The sequence below is a fragment of the Gymnoscopelus braueri genome (genome assembly GCF_963280865.1).
Source record: "Gymnoscopelus braueri genome assembly, chromosome: 3".
Taxonomy (NCBI): Eukaryota; Metazoa; Chordata; class Actinopteri; order Myctophiformes; family Myctophidae; genus Gymnoscopelus; species Gymnoscopelus braueri.
Genome location: NC_137612.1, coordinates 18,420,677 through 18,447,415, shown reverse-complemented (window position 1 = coordinate 18,447,415; position 26,739 = coordinate 18,420,677). Strand labels below are relative to the sequence as shown.

Genomic DNA, 26,739 nt, shown 5'->3' with positions numbered 1-26,739 from the left:
ACTATACAGTTAACCAAACCCTGTACTTAGTTAACCAGATTCCCAAGGGCTCTGCTAGGCCACCTCCTGTTTTTGCTCTACAGTAAATATCTTCAAGCTCACAATGTGATGTGTTTTGTTGTGATGCGTTGTGAGCTTATAGATTTGCTATTTTTGCCAAATGTTAGCCCCCGAATAGTGGTTAAATCTGCTCAAAAAAGTTGGACAAAGCACAAGGCAAAGAGAGCAAGGTTGGAGGTTATCACAGCAATCTATTTGACCTGTGTATGGGACAGCCCTTCATATGCCCTCAGTGCTCCATGTGGCCTGAGGAAGAGAGGACCATTGCAAACACGGTTTATATTCTCACATGTATCAACAGGAATCAGTTCCTCCTTGGCGGCGAACCAGAAGTGCACAGGCCGTATATCTCTCTCTCTCTGCCTTTTCCTTGTTTCATGTCTGCTTTTGTTCTGCAGACAGGACATCCTCTGTAAAACAAAACAGTCTGTGCCTCATTTTCACGTGCAAAGCAGGCTTTCTGCCATATAGCACAAGCACATGCAATGTATTCTCACAGATTGTTCTAATGCATGTTTTAAAAAAAGTGTTTGACTCTGCAAAGATAACTTTATATCTCATCTCTGTATTGTTATGGTTTCGAGGTGACTGTGCTGTAATACATGTGACTGAATGTGATTAGTGATGACAAATACTGACATACCTTCCTTTCAATTTGTGTGTTTCCATTTGGAGTGATGGGAAAACAGTTGCATCAGGCCTTTGAAGACTCTCAGCTGGCTGGCAATTCCTCTGAGAGACAGTTTCCATCATTTTAGATGAACAAGACTGTATTAGGATAAGCTCCAATCCAGTTAAACAGAGAGGGCTGGCAGTTTGTGAACAGATTCTCCGCAAATGTAATCCTGACAGCTGTCTTCCTTGACATGATATACGTATTTAGAGAATGGACACAAGGCATTGATTTTTAGATTTACCATCTGTATCAGTGGCCATTGACTGGGACATTTCACTTTAAGTGCCCTCTATCCCAGAGGAATATGTCATAAAGTCAAATTGTGTTTTTAGATTTTAGAATATCCCACCACAAATTTGGTGGAATGCTGACACAATAAAATGTGATGTGTTGGATTAACTATCTCATAAGTCTCTACGAGATAGTACCATACTGAAACTACAAAAGGGAAAGAATAATCTGAGCTGTATCTCCGCCAGGTTGGGTTGCCTAACCAGGTCTGTGTAAAGGCTTATACACACCAAATTTGTCTTAAGATTAATGTCAGGAGATCAGTCGGGTCAGATGTCTGGTATACATGTGTTAAAATATTGCTGTGTGCACGCTTTATACACTGTAATGGACTAAACATGCCAGACCACTGATATGATCCTTAAAAATAACACACCATTTAAAAAAAAAAACTCTATATACTGTATGTCAGCCCTTACATACTAAAATATAATACCATAGTTCAGTTAATAAATGGTAAACGTGCACCCAATCAGTTATCTCTAAATATAATACATGGTGTTTTTTTTTAATATACATGCATGGAAGGGCTGTGGCTCTGGTAGTATTGCCAGGATTTCTTTTGTTTTGTTTGTCTGTAACACTATCATAGAATACACCAATATACAGCAAGCAAGAAGCATTATTATTAGAATGGGCAGAAAACAGTTGCCTGATTCCCCGTGACCTTTGCGATGATCATCAGGCAAAAATAAGCATAATCTGATCATCAGAAGTAACTTGCTTCTACAAGGTTGCATAAAGTCATGAGTGTGCTGGGCTGGTGGAGTACTGACAGAGATGAGAAGTCTGTGTGATTGCTGCATTAATGGCTTTCAAAGAGCAGACGGTTCCTGCCTGCATTTTAGTGGGGCTAGCATCTAGTTCTTCTGTGCCTGCCAGTAGTACATTCTAGGAGGTTTATCATTACCCCAGGCAGCACTCGCAGAGGGAAACATGAACCACAGGTTGTAATTCCCTACAGCTTTCTACAGTGAACTATAGCCATGCTTTTGTTTACGTTCCTGTGCCTGTCAGCCAAGCACGGCATTGCTCTGAGGCGGAGAAAACGCTGAAAATATCAACAAAGCAAAGCCCTCTCCCACCCATTCTCTCTGTGTCTGACGGTGGATGTAGCTACTGTTTGGTTTGCCTGAGTGACATGGTGTGTGTGTGTGTGTGTGTGTGTGTGTGTGTGTGTGTGTGTGTGTGTGTGTGTGTGTGTGTGTGTGTGTGTGTGTGTGTGTGTGTGTGTGTGTGTGTGTGTGTGTGTGTGTGTGTGTGTGTGTGTGTGTGTGTGTGTGTGTGTGTGTGTGGTTGGGGGGGGGGGGGGTGCTGCTGTCAATGACCCTTGCAGTAATTATGCTGCCTGTGTACTTCTCACCATCCACCCATCCATCTACATCCTGCACTCAACCTCTCCCACACACACACACACACACACACACACACACACACACACACACACACACACACACACACACACACACACACACACGCACACACACACACACACACACACACACACACTCGCAACAGGAGTGCTGTTTTTGTGTGGGGGGGATTTATTTTGAGAGCCTGTATGATAATGACCATTAAAGTGTTTCCATTGCATGCTGCTTGGGAGGGGGTACAGTGGTCGTGGACTGAAAGGCCTGGGCTGCTATTATTTCCCTCCCGGGCGCAAATAGAGAGGTACATCTTGTGGAAGGCCGGGAAAACAGCCGTGCTCCCAGAGCAGACATACCCCACAGCCTTGGATCCACACTGATCAATACTGAACTCACTGTGGTTAAACCCCCATGAGAGTATTTTACACATCTACTGCCAGAGGGGATAGACAGTGTGCTAAAGTAGAGAATACACAAATGGATGAATTAACACTGAGGATTTTACTGTGCATGAGATATATTGAGAATCCCCCCCTCCCCTGCTCCCATATCTCATCTGTGAAGCCCGAAGTGATTTCCTGATTCTTTTATTAAGTAGGCGTGCACGATTGTCTTTGTCATTTCCAAACGCTGCCTTTGTGTGTGTGTGTGTGTGTGTGTGTGCTCAGTTTGGCTGCCTGGTGTGGTTTAATACTGGAGGTGGGTTTGTGTATGAGTGTCACCAGGGTGTGATGTTATACACAATATAGATCATGGGTGCGTGCACTCCCTCTGGGAGTGGAAAAGCTTTAGCATTCATCATTCATGGGCTGTTATATGAGCCCCTTCTTTTCTTTTACACAGTTAATACTGCAGAGAGAGAGACACCCGCCCCCCACCCATGCAGGACAGACACGGTCGACTCTCATCTACCTTGTACTCACTCACATTGAAAGACACGCGTACCGCAGATCGCACGAATGCATACAATCTACCAAGAAAGATTACACCAAAGGAAATTAAGCAGAAGACAAGTCTCTAGCTGGAATCACGTTGCCATTATACTATTCCGTCACACCGTGTCTCTCCAACATCCTCAGATCCACTGCTGTTAGGAGGCCAATCCATTTAGGCAGCAGTCACCTTCACTACCGCAGCCTGGAGGAGGTGTAGGCGGGAGAGGAGCAGAGGGTGTAGGAGGAGGAGGAGGAGGAGGAGGAGGAGGTGGAGAGCAGAGGGAGAGGAGGGAAGTCATTATCACCCGCCCCGTGGACCAGAACCAAGCTTCCTGCTGGTCCAGTCAGACAGGCCAATATGAGCTCTGTGAGGGGGGGTGTGGGAGTGTGTCTAACCCATGCATGACAGAAAGGACAGTGGGACAGAGGGCGAGAAAAAGGAAGTCTGTCTGGCTTGAAGTGGCTTCATAATACAGCCAGAAGGAAGCACTATCTGAGTGACTAATTCAATAGAAAAAGCTGGCCTACTGTATTGTACTTTACAGTACTGTACTGTACTGTACTGTTCGGGAGGCTCGGCCCCTTCTCGTTGGATCAATGCGTGGGGTATCCTATTAGCATGGCTGTATGGGTACCCTTTCCCCTACTATATGGTCTATTGTTGTTGCAGGAGCATGCATGGCTCAAATAGCAGCACCGTTTACAGCAGCGTCGGGGCCCCTCGTGCAGGCGTTTATAAAGACAACAACTAAAGGTGTCCATCAGCAACATTAGCTCATCAGAACTACTTTACCACGGCCTGTCACCTCATATAATGTTACCCTTTAAAGTTTAGTCACAATCAATCTTTGCCCCAGAGCCATCAGGCTAAATTGATGATGTCAGGTCAGTGTGTGGAGGGTATCTGCCGATCATGTGACCTGGTTAACGCAGCGAAAGCCGATATGCACGGCAGCACATGCACAGCACTCGAAAAGCATTGTGGCTGTATTATACAGACATAGACACCCCCCCCCCCCCACACACACACACACACACACACACACACACACACACACACACACTATAGCAGATATGTAACAGGTGTCAACCTCACTGGGTGGTAAAGTAATACTCCTGCTCCCCTACGGGGAAGGCAGTGGCAGATTGCTGTTATAGGATGAGGATCTTGTTGTTAGTATTTGGGAAATCATTTTCTCACCTGAAGGTTTGACTTGCAGCCAAATGACATTCAGATCGTCATTGTCATTTTGGTGTTTGTTATGTGTTGGCCTCCCGGCACCTTCTGTCAGCAGTAAATGTCTGAAGGGTGTGGAGATGTTTTTTTTCTTTTCTCAGCAGCATTATCGAAGGTACGTGACTCAAACCTGTAGGAAAGAATTTCATCGTAGTACTTTATTGCACAACCAACCGTGTTGCATCAATACTTTTGTCAGTTGAAAATATGTCATTAAAAACAATAAGGACGCTCTTTGGAGTGCAGGTCTTCGCCAGGCTGTGTGGCATACCCAGGGCTGTATCAGGACATGAGGAAGCTGCGGGGGGGGGGGGGGGGAATACAATTTTACAACATACAGTACGGTTCACCTGTTCACATTTGTGGTGCCTCTATGGGCAGAAGTGGAAATGCTTCTGCCCATAGAGGCCTCTCAACATGCAATTTCAACATTTGGAATTGCATGTTGATTGGATGTGTTTTTGTTGTCGAAGGCAATTATAGGCAAACAGCATGGATAACCCAACCTCTGTTTGACATTTATAGGATTTGTAACGCCCGCTATGGGTGTATGTGATACATAAATTGCTTTTAACGGCCCCTCAATGTGTGATAAAAAAATTCTGTCATTTTTTGTCAAATGGGCCCCTCCTGCAAACCTTGGAATCATAGCCAATTGAAATGGAATATGAAAAATCGGAATGATACATGGTTTTCACATGTCGGCCGGGAGGCAAAGACAATTAACCTTTAGTGTGCACAGTTAATACCACAAACAAACATGAGAAATGTTAGTGCAAACAATGAGGGACAATGTTGAATTCAAATTTCGAGTTGAAGTGAAGCAGAAACAGATCCTCTCCTCTGACGCCTTATTGCTCAGTAGAGCATTTAACACAGCGACTTTGTCCCCACTTGACTCTCTGTGAACTTACATTCCCTGAAGTCAATATACCTCTTCACATTATTGTGATAGAGCCGTTTTCAACCCATCGTCTTTGTGTTTTCTACGTTTTCTTTTTTCCTTCTGTCAGTTCAACACTAAATGTGGCAACTGGTGAGTAATCATTTTGGTCTGCTGTCTGTCTGCTTTAGCCAACAGCATCTGTGCTGCATCAATTACTTGATAAAGTTATGAGATAATTTTCCAATGGCACAGTTCTCAGGGTCCCTCTTGACCAGCTGTCATAGATGCATGCTTTGTGTGCCCTCATAAACCTCATGTAATTGATTATGTAGTTGGCAAATTGGATTGACAGTGATAAACTTGAAGAGGATTATCTCTAGACTGGTTCATTAAATGTAATATGTTTGTTGTTAACATGCTATAGTAGGCTGTAGCTCTCCTTAGGACAGTTTAAGTGTTATGCAATATGTTGATACTGGTATCAGGTATCAGGCTAAATACAAGCCTATACAATAAGGTGGTATGCCAGAATTTCTTTATTACTGAATCTGTATGTAGCATCATGATGCAAAACTCCAAATACATGTTTTTTAATTGAAATGAAACCCTTGCAGCCAGGGTGTTAAGAAGACATAAATAAAACTGACACCACATGAATCCAAGATATCAGTCGGTGGTGGTGCTTAAAGTTTAGGGCTCATGCCAGTAGTGGGAAGTCACTGTAGGCCTGCTGGACATTTGGTTTATAATTAGTTTTTCCTGACCACCTATACAGACAGTCCTTTCCGTTCCATTTGGTTATGGGTGGAAAGCAGAAAACGGAATGAAATAAAAATGAGGTAATGTTAAAAATAAACTTTTGATGTGTGATAATTGACAGCTGGTCTATGGAGGCATTTCTTCCTCTCCTCCATCAATTCATCTTTTACGGCTCTTGTCCGTCTTCGGGGCACTTTTGGAAATGAGCCCATTCATTATACTCGTTGTCAGTGACAACCAGTGACTCTTCATGTACCGTCTGAGAAGTGCCTGGGCAAATCTGTGCTCCCTTAAACCCCCCTGGGGGGGGATTTTGATATAGCAGACATGTCTGTGGATGGTGGCCCACACTATGGCCTCTGTTCCCACTTGCCCCCCCCCCATGCCCCCCCCCCCACACACACACACACACACACACACACACGCGCACACACACACACGCACACACACACTGACCTACTCTGCTTCATGGCATCTGGGTTATACACACTAGCGTTTGTCACGGCCCACAGCCCCCAACGCGGCCCTGAGCGCCATTCCGTACAGCATGGAGGGCCAGCCCCCAATTCCCCAGCTGCAACAGACAAGCTGATGGGCCAGTGGCGGCAGGCCTCAACCCCCAGGCCCTCTCTCCCCTCCGCTTTGCCTCTTTTCTCTTCCCAATCCCACCCCCTGCCAGGCGGCACAAAGCTGGGCCTGACTGTATCGCATCAACACACACAAAAACGCTTTTCTCTCTTCTCCATTCATCTGGCAACTGAAGCTTTATCCCATGGCTTTAATTGGGCATAAGTGAGATGCCTCATGATTTAAACAGATATAGTGAAAATTTGTATTCAAGATATACAGTATAATGAGGATTTGTAGGCCTTTAGGGCAGATGTTTCTTAAAATCAGGAGCTCATTTTCACACACATCACACATGAGGAATGCCGGGAACAAAAGCACATCCGAAAGCAGCAGCACATGGTTTGCATGTATGCATGGTTTGAGATGATTTGCGTTCATGTTTTATGAGATGTATTTTTAATCCATTCATTTATGATTCATAGGAACAGATCGTCACCGCAGCGTGTGTGTCATGACACCCACCTGCTCAACTATTGAGTCGGTCTAAGCTTGCTAGTCAAGTGAGGACAGTGTCCCTTGAAGCAAGGGGGCGACAGCAGGGGGAAAAGGGTGTGTGTGTGAGCGCTACGGGGCACGCTGCGTACGTGTGCTATGCCGTGTGTCATGCACACTGTACGGTATGTGTTCCATTCAGCCTGTCAGCTGCACTCTCTGTATGTGGCACGGCCCATCAGCTGTGGGGCCGTGTGGGTGACAGCTGTTTCTCTGACCGCCCTGCTCAGGCTCCGTTATAAGCCTAATGTATACTGTTTTACGTCTTCTAATTCATACTTCGTCGTGACACACTGTGTCATGTTGCTCACTTGAAAATCTTTATTTTTGAGTGAGCAAGACTGTTGTACGACAGAATATAAATACGTTTCAGTGGGAGCCTGGGAGGCCTTCCCCTTTCAGACAATTAATCTACCACTTACTGTACATGGTAATTGCCATCCCTTAGAAATGAGCCGGGGGACAGAGAACTATGATGATGTTGGCAGCGCCACTCCTCTTGTCAGGCCCTGCCATGTATTCTCAACAGAGCCCAGCCCATTAACATTGAACTTTGGGAATTGAACTGAGGAGTCGGCTAAATTGATACAGACAGAACCTCTTCAGGCCAGGCTTGAAGCAGGGCATTGTCTGCACTACGAGTTAAATGAGACTCCCCATTTTAGAGAAAAGGTGTGTTTTTCATTGTATAGGTAATAGCAAGGTACTCGGGGCACAATTTAGCGTGCAATCTCCAGCACTAAATGTATTTTCTTGTTTTGTCCCCTCTGGGTGATACTGTCCGGTGACATTTCCCCATCTGCTGGTGACAATGGACTATTACAACCCGATTAGCTGGGGCTCCACCACAACAATTGATTGTACTTTGTCTGGGGGAAACAATAGCTTGTCAAGTGGCCTCTACGAGTCATGGAAAACGGCGTGATCTTGTCTTGTGTACTGGAGCATGACTTTGTTGGTGAAATGTCGACATTTGGAGTGACATCAGAGTGGGTGATAGATGTGAGGTCATGCTGTTTGCCCACTGTGGTACCAGGCTGGAATCAGGGAGAGTCCGTGATAGGAGTGAGAACGTGACCTGACGAAGATGTAATCTGACATCGAAACGTTTTTTTCGCTTTGCACCCTAATAAAAAGTCTCCAATCGTCCGAGTTGCTCCAGCACCTTCTTTATTCAGCTACTGTATATGTGTCCGCTACTGAGACGCATCGGATCAGCCTGATTTCGGCTTGAGGCGCGGTGGAATGTCCCTTTAACAATTGGCAATTTGGCAGTATAAGTAAGGTCAGTATTAGTAGCGTAATACAAATTACAAATAGGATCACAGCTTAAAGGGTTAGTTTAGATTTTTTTAGTATTTTCTGTAGGAAATACTTACCATTAATGTAGTGGTAAAAGGTATTAATTGATTGCCCGAGCCCCGTGGTCACATGGTACAATTTTTTGTGTCATATATTTTGTGGGTGAGTAGGCTGCCGCGGCGCAGTGATTCTGGACCCAAAAAATTGTACCATGTGACAGAGGGGTCGAAGTTGAACGAAACCTGCACTATATGGTAGAAATAGGTCAACAATACAAACGACGCTAGTTTTTTTTATTAATTTATTTTTAATGAGCGGCCCCCACCAGATCTACTAATCTACCAGAACTACTTCATATTCATCAGAACCGGACCAGAACTCTGACCATGGGACTCGGGCATTCAATTAATACCTTTGCAACCACTACATTCATGGTAAGTATTTCCTACAGAAAATACTCAAAAAATCTGAACTAACCCTTTAAATATATACATAAACAAATAATCAAACATTTGTACACTAATTCTCAATATATTTGTCTGCTTCCAGCCAAGACTTGATCTGACTGATAAATTACGAAATAAATTTGTATTACAGCTCTGTCTGTTGAATTCATTATGTTTTTCATCGCTGAGTAAGGTCAACCAGTAAGGTCACCCAATGAATCAGAATCAGAATCAAGAAGGAGGATAACAATGGAAACATATTATTTATAAACTGTTTTGCATACCTTGAAAAGGACATGTGATTTTACGAGAATTCAAATGAAAAAACATTCAATTGTTATAAGTAACAAACCACAGGGAATATAAGGAAAATATAATTGAAGTGAATTATTAGTCAAATGATCCTCCAAAGGCTAAGCGCTAAACCCAATAGGGGCATCATCATTGCTTATCCAAATGATAATACTAAATGATTTATTAGAGTACAAATGGGGGACTTTCCATTATGGTTATGGACAACCAGATGAGGAGGACAGACAGTAGATCAAATGGAGAATGGCTACCTCTGTTAGAGCTTGTGGATAAGTAAATTCATGTGTCCCTAGAGACTCCCCAAGTACAGACACGGTAATTCCAGCTGGAAGCTTCCTTGCCTAGTGCCTAGTACATCCCCTCATACAGTGTCAAACCTCTTGTCAACAGCATGGATGTCAGCTGGGACTATCGATTTGTGACCTGCAGATATTCTGCGTGTGCGCACGTGTGTGTGTGTGTGTGTGTGTGTGTGTGTGTGTGTGCGCGCACACGCATGCATGGGCATGTGATGACATTGATATAGACAACCTGCACAGTGTTCTTGCACAGCTTGTTTTGTCTTTCTCTGCAAGGAGAAATACACTGAATGCATCCTGATCCAGTTGTGTAGACTTGGTCCACTGCAGCTCCATATTTGGACAGTGTGGTGAGTTCTGACATCGAGGTTGAACACAAGGCCACCACCGGGGATACCCAGGTTCATTACCGGCAGTGGTGTCTCCAGTTTGGCTTGGCACTCCAACAAACACAATTGGCAATGATTCCTAGTTGCTGCGCTATAGTGACTCCTACTGGTTGTTCTGGGAGCTGGTTCAGCAGGGAGAGGATTCAGATGAACTGGGGAAGATAGCGCTATCGTAATGAATTGAATCAATTGAAATAAGCCCCTAGGGCTTTTTGTGTTATCCTTTTAACAATCATTGTAAACCGTACCTATGTACAATTTGCAAACTGTCAATCAAAAAAAAATCAATCAATCAATCAAATGTGGGTTGCGCCAGGTGAAACGCCTTACTTTGCAGTGAAAAAGAAGTGGCTAATGATTTAATGTGTATCGTTACACGGTAGTCAATCCTTCCCGTGTGTGTGTGCGTGTGCGTGTGCGTGTGCGTGTGAGTGTGTGTGTGTGTGTGTGTGTGTGTGTGTGTGTGTGTGTGTGTGTGTGTGTGTGTGTGTGTGTGTGTGTGTGTGTGTGTGTGTGTGTGGAGGTGGAACAGGACAGCAGTACATGGAATTGGCAATGGATACAATTGGCAGAAAATGGAAACAATTAAATATTTTTCATGTTGGGACAGACGGTACAACATTTTTATCCTCCATCTGCTTTTGACATACATGTGCGAGACCGACTGTCCACCACATCTGTCGGTCACGCCTGTCACTCAGGCCAGCTGTGTCCGCTTGCTCTTTTTTTGTTTTATTGTTGTTTAATTAAGCATTGCTTCCAGTACAGTTTGACTATGGGTCCCTAATGTATTCTACCCTCCAGAAATAGATCAATCCAATTGTAGCCACGCCCTGTATTACTCATCAATAACATCAATACTGACTGTGTTATGTCATTGGGCTCTCTGTTGCAAATACCTTTCTTGTATTATGTAAATTGAGTGGTTCAAAATTACTTTCATGTTAAAATAGTATTGCTGTTTCCATGGCTAGGATACTTTTTTTTAAAGGTATGTTTAAGGACGGCACCAAAACAACCCCTACATGACATTTTTGTAGAATGTATACATTTTAATTCTTTATTTGAATCTTCAGTGTTTCCATACAAACTAAACACAAAAAAGCTTCCACCTGGAGCTGGGGCTGACAGGCAGTTTGTACTCCCAGCAGTTTGGTGATTAATTCCCACCCGCAGTAAAAGTGGAATATTTATAATTGACTTGCGCTGCAGTCTCGAAGCTGTTACCACTATGAAGTGTATAAAATATCAAAACATTCAGAAGATGGATTGACCACTGGAATAATAAGTTGTCAGTCATATCAATAAATCTCACCCTAAAAGTGTAGCTCGCAAATTAAACCATGTCAGAGAGGGTTGATGGAAATCCTTTGATGTTATTCTAGATTATATTAGGCCTATTTAATTGCACAGTGTATATATAATTCAACAAAAATGCTGCATACTGCCTCGATGCTACCGACGCAACAGTGGTAGGCCTATAACAGGCTTGTTGAAAAACTGTGCATTTTACCACATACAGTAGATAATTAATAATAATAATAATAATAAACTTTATTTGTATAGCACCTTTCATGACATGAAATGCAGCTCAAAGTGCTTTACAGAGCAAGAATACAATTAGTACAAAACAGTTAGAACCAAACCAAAGCAAACAAAGATAAAATAAAATAAAATAAAAGCAAAGGCAAAAGCAAAGGCATAAAACAACATTAAAATAGGGAATACAGTGAGGAATTAAAAATCAACCAAAGAATCAGCTAAAAGCAAGAGTGAAGTAATAGGTCTTGAGCTGTGCTTTAAAGCTATCGACAGAGGCTGCCTGTCTTAGGTGTAATGGGAGTTTATTCCACACTGTCGGTCCGTAAAAGCAGAATGCTGCTTCACCGTATTTTTTATATGTCATTGTAGGCACCTCGAGCAGGTCAGCACTTGAAGACCTGAGGGCCCGGTTTGGAACATATCTCTCTAGGCAGTCAGAGAGGTAGGTAGGTGCCAGACCATTTAGAGCTTTATAAACTATTAAAAGAATTTTAAAATCAATCCTAAAAACAACCGGGAGCCAGTGTAGTGAAGCAAGAACTGGAGTGATATGTTCTCTCATCCTGGTTTTAGTTAAAATTCTGGCTGCCGCATTTTGAACAAGTTGTAATCTGTCAGTTGTTTTCTTTGGCAGGCCAGAGTGAGAGAGAATTAGTGCAAAATTCTTTCCAAATGTATATGCTTCTGTCTTATACGTATGTCTGTGTCCTGTGTCTATTCAATTGAAGGTTTTCTAACTCAGCAGACAGACACAAAAACTAATCCTCCACAGGCTCACCTAAGCTGAATTATACTTTTCCCCAAAAGCCTGAATGAAAGGCAGCCAGTGATTATGTTAACTAACGGTTGTGATTATTGTGTTTATGTTAAGTTTAGATTTTATATCACACACCATATGCACTCCTGTAACATTCAACTGCCCCAAAAAATGTAATAAAAAACTGAAATCTATAAAAGAATATTTAAAAATGTAATCACAGTAAAGAGGTCCAACCCACTGTATGCATCACATAAAGGTAATAAAGTAGTAAGCCTTGCCGATCCATAGGGCAGGAGCCTATCTCCTGTTTCTGTAGCGTGAGGCGGCTTGATGCACATGTACATCCCCCAGCCATGATGTACAAGTACACCCCCTGGACATGACATTTGGTCCCATATTATAGTTTTGACTATAAAAATCAAACCCTGACCTCCCAATCTCAGGGCGGACTCTCTAACCACAAGACCACTGAACTGGTCACATAACTGTGGTGCTGTGGTAATACGGTTATTGTCCCGAGCCCTACTTCAACCTGCATTGCCTTTGTTTGTTTTCCTTCTGTTGGCACCTGTCACTAGTGTTCAAGTAACATAAAAAAACGTGTTTGTGAATATGCTTTCGAAAGCTAAATTCTGCAATATGAAATAAACCCTCCTCTCCCCTCAGAATCAGAGCACAGACTACAGAGGTTAGCAGATTGATTTTTCCATGGATTACATGGTACCACATTCAGCATCTGCATGGATGAATATGTCGGTCCCTATGTCTCACTGAGACTTGCTATTCCATCCTACTGTCCCAATGTGACAGCTCAGTAAATTCAGTAAATATTGCTAGCCCACTGTTTGCATGGGCAATAATGGATATGTAATCTCGACAGCATTACAAATTAGGCTTAACCTCAATGCTCTTTTCGAGAATAAATAAAGGTTTCAATTTCCATTTTTTACCATATATCTCATGTGCAGTCACACATCTGTGGATTTACATGGATTAAGATACAATTAGATGCTTTAACGATCACGATCAGGAAAGCATTATCATTGTCTTGAATACTTATTATTCACTATTCACCAGATTCTAGCCAATCCATGGATTTGAACTCCTGAACTTTCAGTGACAGACCTGTGACAGACCCGTATTTACGGTATAACAGACTACATACATGCCGCTACTATTATGCTGGCATGCTGCTATTGCACTTATAAACTATTGCTCTCTTGGGCCATGTGTTGTGGGTATATGCATCATATTGTGTCTGGGTTGGACTCTTTAGGATTCTTAGAAATGAGGGTAGCACAAACAGGGAGATATTTGTTTTCCAGACGAACTGCATCAGAGAGCAGCTGACGTTCCATTCACTTGTTTTTTTTTCTGAAGTTACATGACACTTTGATCTTTTGTCCTTTCAGATCTGAGCCTAGAGTATGAAATAATAGCTGACAATAAAGGGTGCATTTATATAACGCCTTTATCCAAGGCGCTTTACACTGATTGTGCATTACATTCACCCATTCACACACACACAGGGCGGAGGAAACAATGCAAGGCACCAACCTGCTCATCGGGAGCAATTAGGGGTTCAGCATTTTGCTCAAGGACACTTCGATAATAACTCTGGGGGAGCCGGGGATCGAACTGCGAACCTTCCGGTTGCCAAGAGGCCGCTCTACCTCCTGAGCCACTGCTTATAATAGCTTGTAGTTTATATGGAATCCGGTTATATGGGTTCCTTCTTTTTTTATAGTTTATTTTTGTGTAGCAGCTACACAATACAAGTGGTGCTGCAGTAATTTTTACAGGATTTTCCAGTTATGTATTTTTTTCCTCCATAGTCCTGACCTATGGTCACAATCATTTTTTCTTTTCCTCTATAATAGATGTGGGTGGAGTAATCTGGAGTCCTCAGGAAATTACTCCCACTCTCCTTTCGTGGCAATAAAATATAAATGCAAAAACACACTGTGATATAACAGTTAAGCCAATGCCATTTGCAAGAGGTCAGCACAAAACTAAAAGGTGTGTGATTGATATTTTCAACTGAATTCTGCGTCTGAAGTTCACCTAGACACAAATTAAACAGCACTATATAACTCCCAACAAAAGAAACGGGAAAAACAAATCTCAAGAATGTGACTCACATAATAACAGTATTCTTGAGGAGAGAGAGCGGAAAAGACGAGCAGTCAGTCAGACTTTGTTTCTGCGCACCCTGTATTTGTAAACAAGTCTGTCTGTGTGGATGGAAGGCTGATCCTTGAAGGCAGAAACTCTATGGTTCTGCCCTGCCCTCCCCTCCGGGCTATGAGGCTTTGTCTTGGACCAGGGCCCAGGGCGGATGGCTGGGATGCAAGCCTGAGGCACGCTACACTACTGCCTTTTCCAGAGCACTGACATCACTTAAGCACTCACACATAGTACTACAGGACTGTAGCTTTTTCTGAGGGCAGAGCCAAACAAAGTGGTGCAGTTTGCCTGCTGCTCAGTCCAGTGAGCATCTCAGGCCGAAGTGGACAGAGTCTGCTTTTTTCCTTTTATTGGCAGAAACTTTAGATAGTTCTGAGAAACAAGAAGGCTTTATCAGCAGAGGTAAACTCTAAGAAAACTCTACCAGCCATGGCTGTGCACATGCGTGACATGGAGGACATGGTGGCGTCAGGTAGCCAGTTTTTCTGGACCGTGGCACACCAGACACTAAAGAGATGGTACGACCGGGGGCTGATGCCATGCCGTCGCCTCCTAGGGACATTTCTCAGGATCGGAGAATGTTACCAGGTACGCCCGCCTAGAATGATGGCCAACTCACTAATTGAGGGTTACTACATAGGCTACATACTAATTATGTGTTGTGGGATTTATTGATTGCTTTATTGACAGATTTTGTTTGGAAGTACTTGGCACCAGGTGTTTTATGGTGACTTCCCGTTTAACGTTTTAATTGTTTATTCAAAAGAGTAAACATGTGTCTCCCACCAGCTTTCCTTAAAGCACAGCTAAACTCTGCCGTATGTTTATTCAAATGCAGTAACAATTTTGTGTTTGTGCGTATGTGTGTTTGCTTTTGTGGACGACACACATACTGTTTCCTGGTGAGTCACACAGCCTGTTTTTAACAAGGGTCTGTCTCCCAGCACATATGGCAGTCGTTAGAAAGCAACATGACCAACTGTTTGATCTCAGCGTCTGGCTGTAGTGAAGCACATGGAAATGCTACTCATTTGGTGCTGGAACACCTGACTGGTTAGTTACCGTGTGTTCCACACTTAGGAGTTGCTGCCTTTGCAACCTGGAACCAACTAGGTTTCCATTTATGCTCTCCCTTTTTTTTCCTCCATCATATAGTGTTTTAATTTCAAAATGTCTGTGTCATATTTGTTATTTCGTAATAGATGTCACATATGGGCGACACAACATTACCAAGTTTCAGGGAGGAAGAAGGGAGTGGTGGTCGTCAAAAAACTGCAGGGTGGATGCTGCTAACCCCATCTATAGGTCAGGGGCTGGGGGTCATATGAAAGGGGCTCCATCAGAGCTCTTCTACCCATAATGACAGGGCTTTAGGGGGATGACCTCGCCGTCATGGTCATTACATAGCATCTGACCTTCCTTTTCAACATGGTGAACCTCTCTTTACAAAGCAGTGGTTATCTCTTCAGTTGGTTTGAGGCCAGCGAGCCGTAGTATGCCTTTTTTTTTTTTAAATCATTTTTATTTATCTTTCAAGACCACTGCCAAGGCTGCCGAGGTCTGCAAGTGTGGGGTGGGATTGGGAAATAATGTGTTTTCTAATTTAAACTTTCTTCATGTTAAAGGATAAACTGTGCCTTCAAAGCTCATGTAGCATTTCTTTGATGGTTCACAAGTACTTTTAAAATTGCATTGCTGAGACAAAATGACCTAGGGAGTGGGAATCCTATTAAACTCTTAACTCATAGATAGGTTTGAGAGGTGAATCTGGAATTGGTTCCCTGTGGCTAGCTGTGATTAGCGAATCTGACTGTTAAACTGTAGGGCCTTTGTCCATTTCTGTGTTTTGATTTCACAGGCCTGTAACAATGAGACATTGATAAATAAACTCCAATCAGGATTGTGCACTGGACAGCTCTACCAATCCTTGAAAGGGTTTCTATAGTGACTAATCCCTGCTTAGACAGTGGATCGTGTGTAATTAACAGTCACAATAATTCTCTAGACCAAGACAAATCACACAGAATTATGTTGTTTAGTGAGGTCAGATGAAGTACTTTCTTTTTCTTTTAAAGTACAGTATATAAATGTACAGGATATGTATTGCATATGTTGCGATATGAAACTTAAACAAATCCAGTAATGGAAGAAATGAAAAAGAATCCTACATTAGCATGACATGAAACACTTTATTCATAGTCACAGTTTTGCCTGCAAAACAGTACATGTCTATGAGGTTGTGGGTGTTAAAAATAAAGCAAAAAAAGTAGGCTGTAAAAAAAGGAGACAGGACAGCTCTGTTGTGGTGACGGGAACAATATGTGTTGGTAGCGTTAAGGTTTAACACCAGGCTGTGTTCACGCCCTGCGGTCGCACTGGTAGTCGACATGACCCTGACTTTCCACCGGAGAGGCCAGGCTCTAGCAGTTGGAAGCCACATGTTTCACACTTTTTCGTCACAGAAATAAATGTTGCACCCCTCACCAGTCTTTTCAGTAGGAAGCTGCCTTGAGAGTCAGCACTTAACCCATGCTCTCTAGACAGTATAAGGACATTTTAATGAGATCAAACGGTGGTTTGATAGCGCTGTTAGAATGCTTTTTCAAAAGGTATAAACTAAGAAAAGTAATCCTAATAAAGGAGTGGGCAGTGTCATCTTCTCCCTTTTATATCTTTCATTGAGAGGAAAAGGGGAGAGTTCAGCGCTGGGACTGGCCACCAGGTCAGGGGGCCAGCTCTGAGGGCAAGGGGCCCAACCACCCTCACCATCAATGGACACTTTACAACATTTATTTAAAGGATTGAACAGAGAAAGAGATTATAGTATATAGCAGAGTAACACTGCCTGTCGGGGAGTAACCCGTACCCATCTCCATACTTGTCATCCTTTTATGTTTTTTCATAAATTAATGCCCTGTTTTATGACAGTGTTGGGCAAAAGTAGTGAAAATAGCAGAGATCTACACATCACAATGAGATGTGAGCTTGTAGATCTCCTCTTTTCGCTCTTTTGGAAACATTTCCGAAAACTAGGGAAGCCAGGTTGAAAGTGGGTAATTGCGTCTGTGGGTTTTATAAATATTTAACCAATAATAAAAAAAAGTATTAACACGAGCTATACTAAATTGGATCCATTGGAACACAGGTTATTTTTTCCAATTATTGAAAAGTAATGTTTTCTGTCATACAGCAACAATATATGCAAACATACCTGGCAATTAAAATAATTCTGATTCTGATTCTAATATTTCCCTAAGATGGCATTCCTGTTTTGGGTGAGTGGTAGATGTTGTGGGAGACCTGGCTTCAAATCCCAGTGGTTAAATTGGATGCTTGTCCGTGATCAAGTTTCCTGGTGGGGGCCTGAGTTCAATGGGGGAGTGAATGTGGTGGACTAGCCCACCGCTTGAAGACCAAAAGCCTAATATCTCCATTGGTCAAGGGGAGACTAGGGCTCGAATCCAGGTGGTTACACATATCTCTAAATGCTGGTGAACAATAGCAACTATCAGCATCCACACCAGTGGCTACAGAACGCAGAGATGGACAATGTCAATATGACATTTTCTGTCACTGTCTATTTGACTTTCCAGGAGCGGCACGCAGAAATAAAGAGACCAGGCGCTTATTTTTGGGTTGGCACACGCACTCGCCGCTTCTGAAACGCGGGTGCGGCTGGAATGCGACGATACCACGCCCAATGGAGTCCCTAGTTTTCATGGAAGTGGTGAAAGCTGTCAATCTGAGTGGGCCCAGATTCAATCTGGCTGGGTGTGGGTGCCCCCCCTAACCCTAACCCCCAATAAATAAATACAATAAAATATAAATAAAAATTCACAGGGTATTGGGCAATTTGACCTGTGATTATAGCTCTAAATTTGGAGGCCATAGAGAATATGATCTGGAAATGTGAATTCTCCTCCCACAAACACACACCTGTGTTGGTTGTGCTCACCCGACCCTGTTTATTGCAGGTAGACAATTGGGACTTATAGTTAGCTGCAAATATTTAGCTGTAGATACAGTACAGTGTTAAACTGGGAAAAGTACAACCCTGGAGATATAAAAAATGTAGGACATGTATGTATCCTAAGTAGGACGTTTAGATTCGGTTTAGTCTGAATATCAGTGTGAATTCTTTGAGAGCTTCGCAGTTCACTGTTGAGGAACTCATATAGAAAGGTGTGCACTGCACAGTTATAACATGTGTTTCCCCCCAAAAAAGAAATACCACTTGAAGACCATTCAACCACACAGTAGTTTTAATGTCTGTCTGGCACTGAAGAGTGCTTTTGCTGACTGCGCCAAAATGAACCTGACAGACATTCATTGGGACAATGGAGAGATAATTCTATTAAACCTCCTCAATGCCTTCAAAAAAACTTCAGATGATTCAATTTCCTTACAGCAGAGGAAAAGCTCTGACAATAAGATTTGGTCTTTTTTATTTTTTATTTTCATCACACTGGTGCTGATGCAGAGAGTGGAACAGAAGACTGGTTGCCAAGCAGGACCCCCATCCCCCGCCCCCCCCCCCCCCCCCCCTCCTCCCGCAGTGCAGATGTGATCATGTCCCTGTAAGTACCTTTAGTACCTTCACTGACTCATGTCTGTGTTCTTCTCGCTTCAGATGACGGAGGGCCGTCTGTGCCAGGTGCACCTCCTGGATGACAGGAAGCTGGATTTGCTGGTCCAGGTAATCTCTACCACCTTTATCTTACCCCTTTTAGGAATGATGGTCTGTAACTTTAAAAAGGATTGTTGATGCTGCATATGAATTGCCTTATGACCTGTTTGATTTTGTGTTTGCAAGTTTACAATATATTTGCCTATGCTGTATTGTCTGAATAATCGTCATGGTTTGTTCATTTGTTTTATCTTCACATTTTTAGCCCAAGCTCTTGTCCCGTGAACTGTTGGATTTGGTGTCTTCACATTTTACCCTGAAGGAGAAAGAGTACTTTGGGATCTCCTTCATAGATGACACGTAAGTACATTTCCAAAGCTACAGTACATTCTATGATTGGCATAGGTGTGTGTGCTGTGCGTGCATGCATGCATGCGTGTGAGCGAGCGTGTGTGTGTGTAATCACACTGTTACATGGGTCAAATGAAAAACAATTACTCCCTGCAGCCCTGACAAAATTCAAAAGGCATTTTATCAAAAAGGGGGGATGGTAATAAGCTGTTTTTTCTTTCATCAGTGGTCAGAATAACTGGCTCCAGTTGGAACGCAGGGTACTTGATCATGACTTCTCCAAAAAGAGTGGTCCTTTGGAACTCAAGTTCCTAGTCAGGTGAGTGGTGTTGTTATTACAGCATTTGTTTGAACTCTCTCTTAGTTAGAGCTTCACCCATGTGAGCTAGAATGTAAACATGAATATAGAATGCTCAGGCAATTTCAAGCAGCCTGATTTTTTGGGATAACTGAGACATTCAAGAATGATGCCAGCCTGCCTTTGACATTTAATTTGACCTTCTGTATAGCAAATAATAGCTCTGCCCCAATTCAGGGGATGCGTCCTTTGAAGGCCAAATTTAACGCTGCATTTGAAGAAGCCTTCCAAATGGGACATCCTTGGTCGCACCGCTGTGACATAATTGGCCTTCAAATGCAGCCTTCAAGGACACAGCCCCTGAATTGGGACACAGCTTTTATCTTGAGAGCTGTGCAGCAGCACCATGACCTCTTATGGGAAGTTTTATACTGTAATGTTGTACATCCACTGTACATCCAGCAGGTGGCACTAAGCGACCTGATTTAGAGACTGTATGGCAACACTACCATAGCAAAGTAATGCAAAAATGTGCTTGCACTAATATTCAAGTACTGTTACATGAGCAAGCCAAAATAAACTCTTCACACACAGGTTTTACATTGAGAGAATCACATTCCTAAAGGACAACACAACAGTGGAGCTCTTCTTTCTGAATGCAAGATCGTCAGTGTTTAACGTAAGTGTTTATACTTCAGAAATGTAAGTTTATTGAAAGTCTTGGTGTCTTTGTTTAGTGAAATGTCTTACCACTATTAAATATTTACAATGCTGAAGAAGACCAAATTAGGTCTGCTCTGCATGTCAATATAGCTACTGTAAACTGAAGCGAAAGACAATTGTGTCTGCCTTCATTTTTTATGGTTATTATTGCTACTACAAGTAGATTTATAACCAATAAATTGAAGTTATGCCGACAGAGAATAGAGAACTGCAGGGAGTAGCTTGAATAGCCTATTTGGAATAGCACGTACAACTGCGAAAGACAGTTGCTACAGCCTACTGAATATGAAAGCTGCACATGCACTGCATACAGTGGAACCGCGTGTTTAAAAAACATGCAGCACAGTTTCAGTATGGCTACTTTGTTCAGTTTGTAAAAACAATGTTGCAATGCAGACTTTTTTTTCGCGGGGTGAGGCAGACTGGTCACCACGGGAGACGGAGACTGTTGAACCTGCTTGCAGACTGTACCATTTTACCGACGAGTTGTGGTGGTAGCCCTGAAACATGACTGTCATATCATGACAGTCATGGATGAACTTCAACCTGGTGTTTGCACTTTCTCCATTTACGGCCCATACATCTACATAAACGTTCAGATTTAAAATATAAAGTGCTTACCGCATGGCCACGGATGTTACAATTCTGTTCGGGCCCGCAGAAGTACCTGTGTCTTCGATATTGTTAAAAAAAAAAAACATTTGAATCCGATCGGTGGCCATGTTCTCATAGAGTTATAATGTATCAGAGTGCAATACACCTCCCAACCCATAGGGTCGCGTAGACGGCGTAGTTGAAAGCATGTGGCGAAAAAAATGAGAAAATGGCCACCAATCGGATTAAAATGCTTTTTATTGAACAATACGGAATATACGGGTATTTCTGTGGGCCCGTACAGAATTTTAACATTTGTGGCCATGCGTTAAGCACTTTATATTTTAAATCTGAACGTTTATGTAGATATATGGGCTGTAAATGGAGAGAACGCAAATACCAGGTTGAAGTTCATCCATGACGATCGTGACAGACGACCGTCGTGTGTGATCCATGGCTAGAGTTGTAGTAGCTTTAACGGCAACGTCGAATTAGACCTTTATAGCAGCCTTGTGTGCGTGTTTACATTCGTTTTACACTATTTGAATATGACTTGTGTTAATGTTATTAGAATGTATACGATTTCGAAAGCGTTCCAAACAAGCTCGCACCCTCCCTCGGAGGTGTAATGGTTCAGTCGGTAACAGTGGGACGAGGTACGGGAGGAGGAGGAGGTTTCTCTCAAGTCAAGTGTTTCGGACCTGAAGCTACACTTGTTTGTCAACCGATCACTTCTTCTTTTCCTACAAACAGGAGAACATCGAGGTGGAGAGTGAACATGTCTTCAAGTTAGCTGCGTTCGCGTTGCAGGTAAGAAAGAAGTGCAAGAGTTTGACGCACAGGCGTTCGAGACTGAATGTTATAATGATTAACTACTAGACATTTGAATGTGACGCTATGCGTCCTCCACACACACACGCTGCTGCTGCAACATTTGAAAACAGTTGTCTGTGTGATCGGTTGGGCTGCTGCCATTGTTGTTTACATATGGATGATAGGTTGTACTAAATTAGTGAGGTTATATTAAACACACGAGTAAACTCAGTAGATGTTTCTTATTCGGGGTGAATTTATTTGCTCATGGGCTTTTTCTTTCTTTTTTCTGTAAAGGAAGCCAAAGGAGAATTCACAAGGTAAGCTCTATTGACATAATTATGCTGCAGACACAAATTAGTTTTTTACTTATAAAATACCCGACGCATTTTATTGATTGATTGAATGAATGCTTTATTTGACATACATTTAAACAGCACGAGGTACGAACAGACATTTGACCTAAAAGGATAAAGTCCTGGGGACTTGTTTCCATTGTGGTCCTATGTATTCAATTAATCAACATAGCATAGAAATAGCACATTCTGTGGTTAGCCAAATATGTCTGGCCTGATTCTGACAAGGAGGAAGTACTAGGGTTTATTGATCTGTTTGGCCAAAGCTCAGTGTATGAAGAAGTCAGTGTAGTTGGTTAATGTTCAACTTAATTGGCTCAGATTTGTTTTTCACACTGGAGTTCCCTCAGTTAATAATTTCCTTGATGGTATTCTGCTCTGTTGACACTGAACTAAACTCTGGGCTGGGCAATTCCACTCACATTCTGGAAAAATTGAAATATGTTGCCTTTACATAATTAAAACATACTTGCATTTTCTAGTTTTAACTATTTCTGTGAGAGCTGATGAAATTGTTCCACATGCTAAAGAAAAATGACACTAAATGGCTGTCCCTCTGATGTCTTGGTAGTATTAAGTGTCATGTACCCCTGGGGAAAGTGACTCAGACACCTCTATGGGTGTACAGTACAAGATTAGTCAGACAACACCGGTGGGATGTTATGCACGAGAAGACCACAAATCATTAACCACCTCCCAGGTGGGGATGGTGTTTTTTGTAGAAGACCTTGCACTGAAAGGCTTGACCCACTGATATGGTTTGTAGGGAGTTTTCAGTCTATGAAATGAAGGGTACAAGCTGCGATGAGTAAACATTGGTCTGACTGAGAGTAGCAGAGCAGGTTTTGGCAGCAGACTCTGTCTGTGTGTCCCAGCATGGAGCCCCTAGAGGCCCCTGTGCATTATTTGAACACAAAGCTTTGTGCCCTGTAAGGAATTGTAGTACATGTACGCTGTGACTGCACATAGCTATATAGAATGCTGAAAATGCAGTTTGAGTTCCTGCAAAACTGCTATCTTGGTTCTCTCAAGAACAAAATCGGCAGCATCCATTCGTCACTGTTAATGGTTCCAATGGTTTGTTAAGTGTGATTGATAGAGGATGATTTGTTATTAAACATCGTCTCCCTTGCTATTATGCATGTTTTAAACATTATTTTTCTTACTGCGCTTAGCCCTGGAGTGCAGTGTGTGTGTGAGTTAGTCCAAACTTTCCAGCTCGTGTAGGTGTTGGGATGGGCCGTTCTTTGTCCACACTGTGAAAGCACAATAAAGCAAAACCTGCCAAGAGATCTGTAAGAAAACCTGCCAAGAGATTCTGTAAGAATCAATGTCCTCAGTGAGTGTTGATTTAACTCTGAAACGTGTACACGCTTCAGTGTTAAACGAACTCTAAGGATTTTTACTGTGTAGGTTTTCTTCCCTCCTCTCTTGCACGGATGACACCAATGCTGCATATACAGTTTCAGTGTTGTCCCATCGGGAGTATCAACACAATGAATCCATTACTTTTACTTTGATCTCTAGTTTGGCATCTAACATACTGTGTCTGAAGGCAATACATGAAAATGCACTTTTCCTTCTGATTTCCATGTCTCAAAAATGGCTCCTTGGTACTGAACATTGGTACTACTATTAGGGTAAAGTCTCCTAATACAACAACGTACGATATGTTAAAACATAGTGTTATTGTCTCAATAATATCCAATGCTAGCAAAGTGTTGCCACATCCCTATTTGTCGTAACATATGCTAGTGTGTCTCTTTCTCCTGTCTGATGCCTTTCATTTCTACCTCTGTGGCAGAGAGAGGCCAGTTAATCTCCTCATAAAGCATATGCGACTCCTCAAGACAGAAGCAAGCAAAGGGCCCTGTAGCGGTGAGATTAGATGTGGAGGAGTAAAGTTAGACCTCCTGTTCCTTCAGCTAGCATTAAGCCTGCCTTATGGAGGACGAACCAGTAGACTGGGTTGCCCAAAATGTAGACAGTCTGGCGTCAGGAGGACTCACCATAGTGATGTCATCATCATGGTGGTCTCGTCTGACTCTGAGCCAGTTCCCTGCCAAACGTTGAATTAAACTATCATCTGATTTCGTGCTATGCTCGGGTTGATAAGGTTAGTCTACTTGTTGCTAAACGCAAATGTCACATTTGTAGTGAGTACCCACATTACTATGGGTACTGTGCGTAATCTGTAATATAGCATGATGAATATAGCAATCATGGGTGTCACTTCATGGCATTGTTTTACTACAATTGAATGTAATGCACTGCTACTGCACCGCGTTTGAGAAAGACCAATGGTATTTGTGTACAGCGCTCTGATTCAATACAAGCCATGACAGTTTTAGCTCTCTGCTCTATTTGTATGTGTAGACTGTAGTTATTGGTTCATTCGTGGCGATGGGGAATCCCGCAGGCTCTGTCATTGTATTACCTCAACAACAGTCACCCAGTCTCAGCCCAGTGCAATCGCTGACACATGAGTATTATCTCTCCCACACTAGCTGGGCTGAGCTGTACTGGGCTGGGCTGGGCCGGGCCGGGCTGTACTGGGTGTAGGAATTGCCCCCACGCTGCAGGAAGATAACAGACGTAGTAATGAATTCCAGATTGCTGACAGGGCAGTGTGGCGGTGGAGTAGATCACCCCGACAACACCAGGCCCCAGCGCCCCATAAAATGTATGCCATCAAACTCCCAGTGAAGTGCCATGGCAGCAAAACCCAGTCAGCCTAGAAGAGGCGGCTACTAGGAGCAGTGAGTCAAGTAGCTCTGCATGTGCAGTGGTTCCCCTGCCCCCTTTTTTTATTTTTTTTTAAATTTAGTTTAGTAAGCTGGTTCATATAACTGGATTATTAAAGGCCACCTTAGCATATAGCATGGGATTGTTAGCTTCCATTATCATGATTATCATCTTAGGATTCATGTACACTTGAAGTTGAGAAAAGTCAAGTTCAGCTAAAACAGAATTTCGCCTAACATGGTCTTATTAACTCTTAATATCGTGGTTATTTGTCTTTAAATGCTCAGCTAGTACAATGGAAGTGGAGCACGCTGCAAGTGTTCCAGGATGTCCTAATGTTTTATGTTATGTTGGAGGATTAGAAACGGTCTGGCCCACAGGTTTGAGTCCTGTCTTGAGAAGCCAGGGCCTATTTTGGAATAGCACTGGGACTCGTACAGTACCTTTCAACACTGGGAGGGTTTGCCAAGTGCTGGTGAATGGCTTTTGTTCAGGGCTCCAGTAGACTGGCCTGCCAAGCCATAGCCCTCTTTGTCCTGTAGCAATTGTAGACCAAGTTCTCCCCCCACATGTTGTTGCAGTGACTCAGGGTTCACTATCGCAAACCTTGACAGTGACATACACCACAGTTTGTCCACACTGATAATGCGCTTATATTTGCAGTGTTCATTCGATCACTTTCAGTCTCTGCTTAACATTTCTCGTCTGTGATTGTGTGTGAATGCTACCTACTAGGCTACTACATGGTTGGTTGGCTGGTTGATCTGAATTGGTACATTGGCATGATGTTCATTCTATACATAACTTTACGCTGAAGTACCCATATGGGTTCATTTTTACACAAGTTAAATTAACACCAAAGATTTTTACTGTGTAGAATCTTTTATAAATGTACTTTTTTTAGCACCTTAAAAGGCACCCACGGTTTCCTGCTCATGTGCTTCTATAATTGTACTCTGGCAGGACATAAGTAAAGCCACAGCATAATCTTGGCAAGCGTCAGTGCTTTTATAGATAAGAATATGGAGAGAAAAAAAGATCCTGACACCGCACCTTTTGGCTTTGATTTGCAATTGTGAGTTATCTCTGCCATGCGTTAAGTCTTAGAAATTCAAACCACACTGCACAAACACATGGAGAAGGTCTCTCTGCTCTATCATATCATATCTTCTGAGATTCTTATCTAAACATTTACCTTAACTTCTCATACGTTCTGCATACTGATTTGTTGAGCTCCTTTAAGGTCAAAACGGGACATGTGAGATTTATGAGCACTGAGGGTGTCACGTGTTGGAGGCCTAGTAATTAGACAGTAATAACATATCTTTGATCAGTCAACAGTATAATTTCTGAGACTTTACTGTGTCCCTCCCAGCTCTGTAGGATAGATGAGGTACCCACATCCACATGGAAACAGCTCCAGAAAGGACACTAGAGTTAGTGAATTGGTTAATCATATAAGAAATTATTTTTCTCCCAGTGCCGAGACTACCAGATCAGACCTGAAGCAGCTCCCAGTTCTGCCCACCCGAGTCTTGAGGGAGCACCCTTCTCTCGCTTACTGGTAAGTTATGTCAACTGCGGGAACCTCTGGAAAAAACAAAAATACGGCACAACATGAACACTCTGCCTGCTACCCCTCTTCCACCTGCAACTTGC

The 26,739-nt window shown here is 42.7% G+C and overlaps 1 protein-coding gene across 6 annotated transcripts in view; it reads left to right on the top strand.

Moving 5' to 3' along the window:
• frmd4ba (FERM domain containing 4Ba) overlaps positions 1–26,739 on the top strand; it is a gene marked incomplete at its 5' end in the record, with an annotated part of 50,784 nt that overhangs the window by 3,399 nt on the left and 20,646 nt on the right. For 5 of the 6 annotated variants that reach the window (XM_080424479.1, XM_080424478.1, XM_080424480.1 and 2 more), the window contains 8 exons: positions 15,003–15,161; positions 19,204–19,269; positions 19,466–19,560; positions 19,778–19,870; positions 20,444–20,528; positions 21,920–21,976; positions 22,277–22,299; positions 26,561–26,644. In XM_080424479.1, coding sequence (XP_080280605.1) covers positions 15,003–15,161; positions 19,204–19,269; positions 19,466–19,560; positions 19,778–19,870; positions 20,444–20,528; positions 21,920–21,976; positions 22,277–22,299; positions 26,561–26,644 — 662 coding nt within the window. Of the gene's footprint in view, positions 1–15,002; positions 15,162–19,203; positions 19,270–19,465; positions 19,561–19,777; positions 19,871–20,443; positions 20,529–21,919; positions 21,977–22,276; positions 22,300–26,560; positions 26,645–26,739 lie in introns of those variants that run through there. The other variant, XM_080424482.1, reaches the window with a different exon arrangement.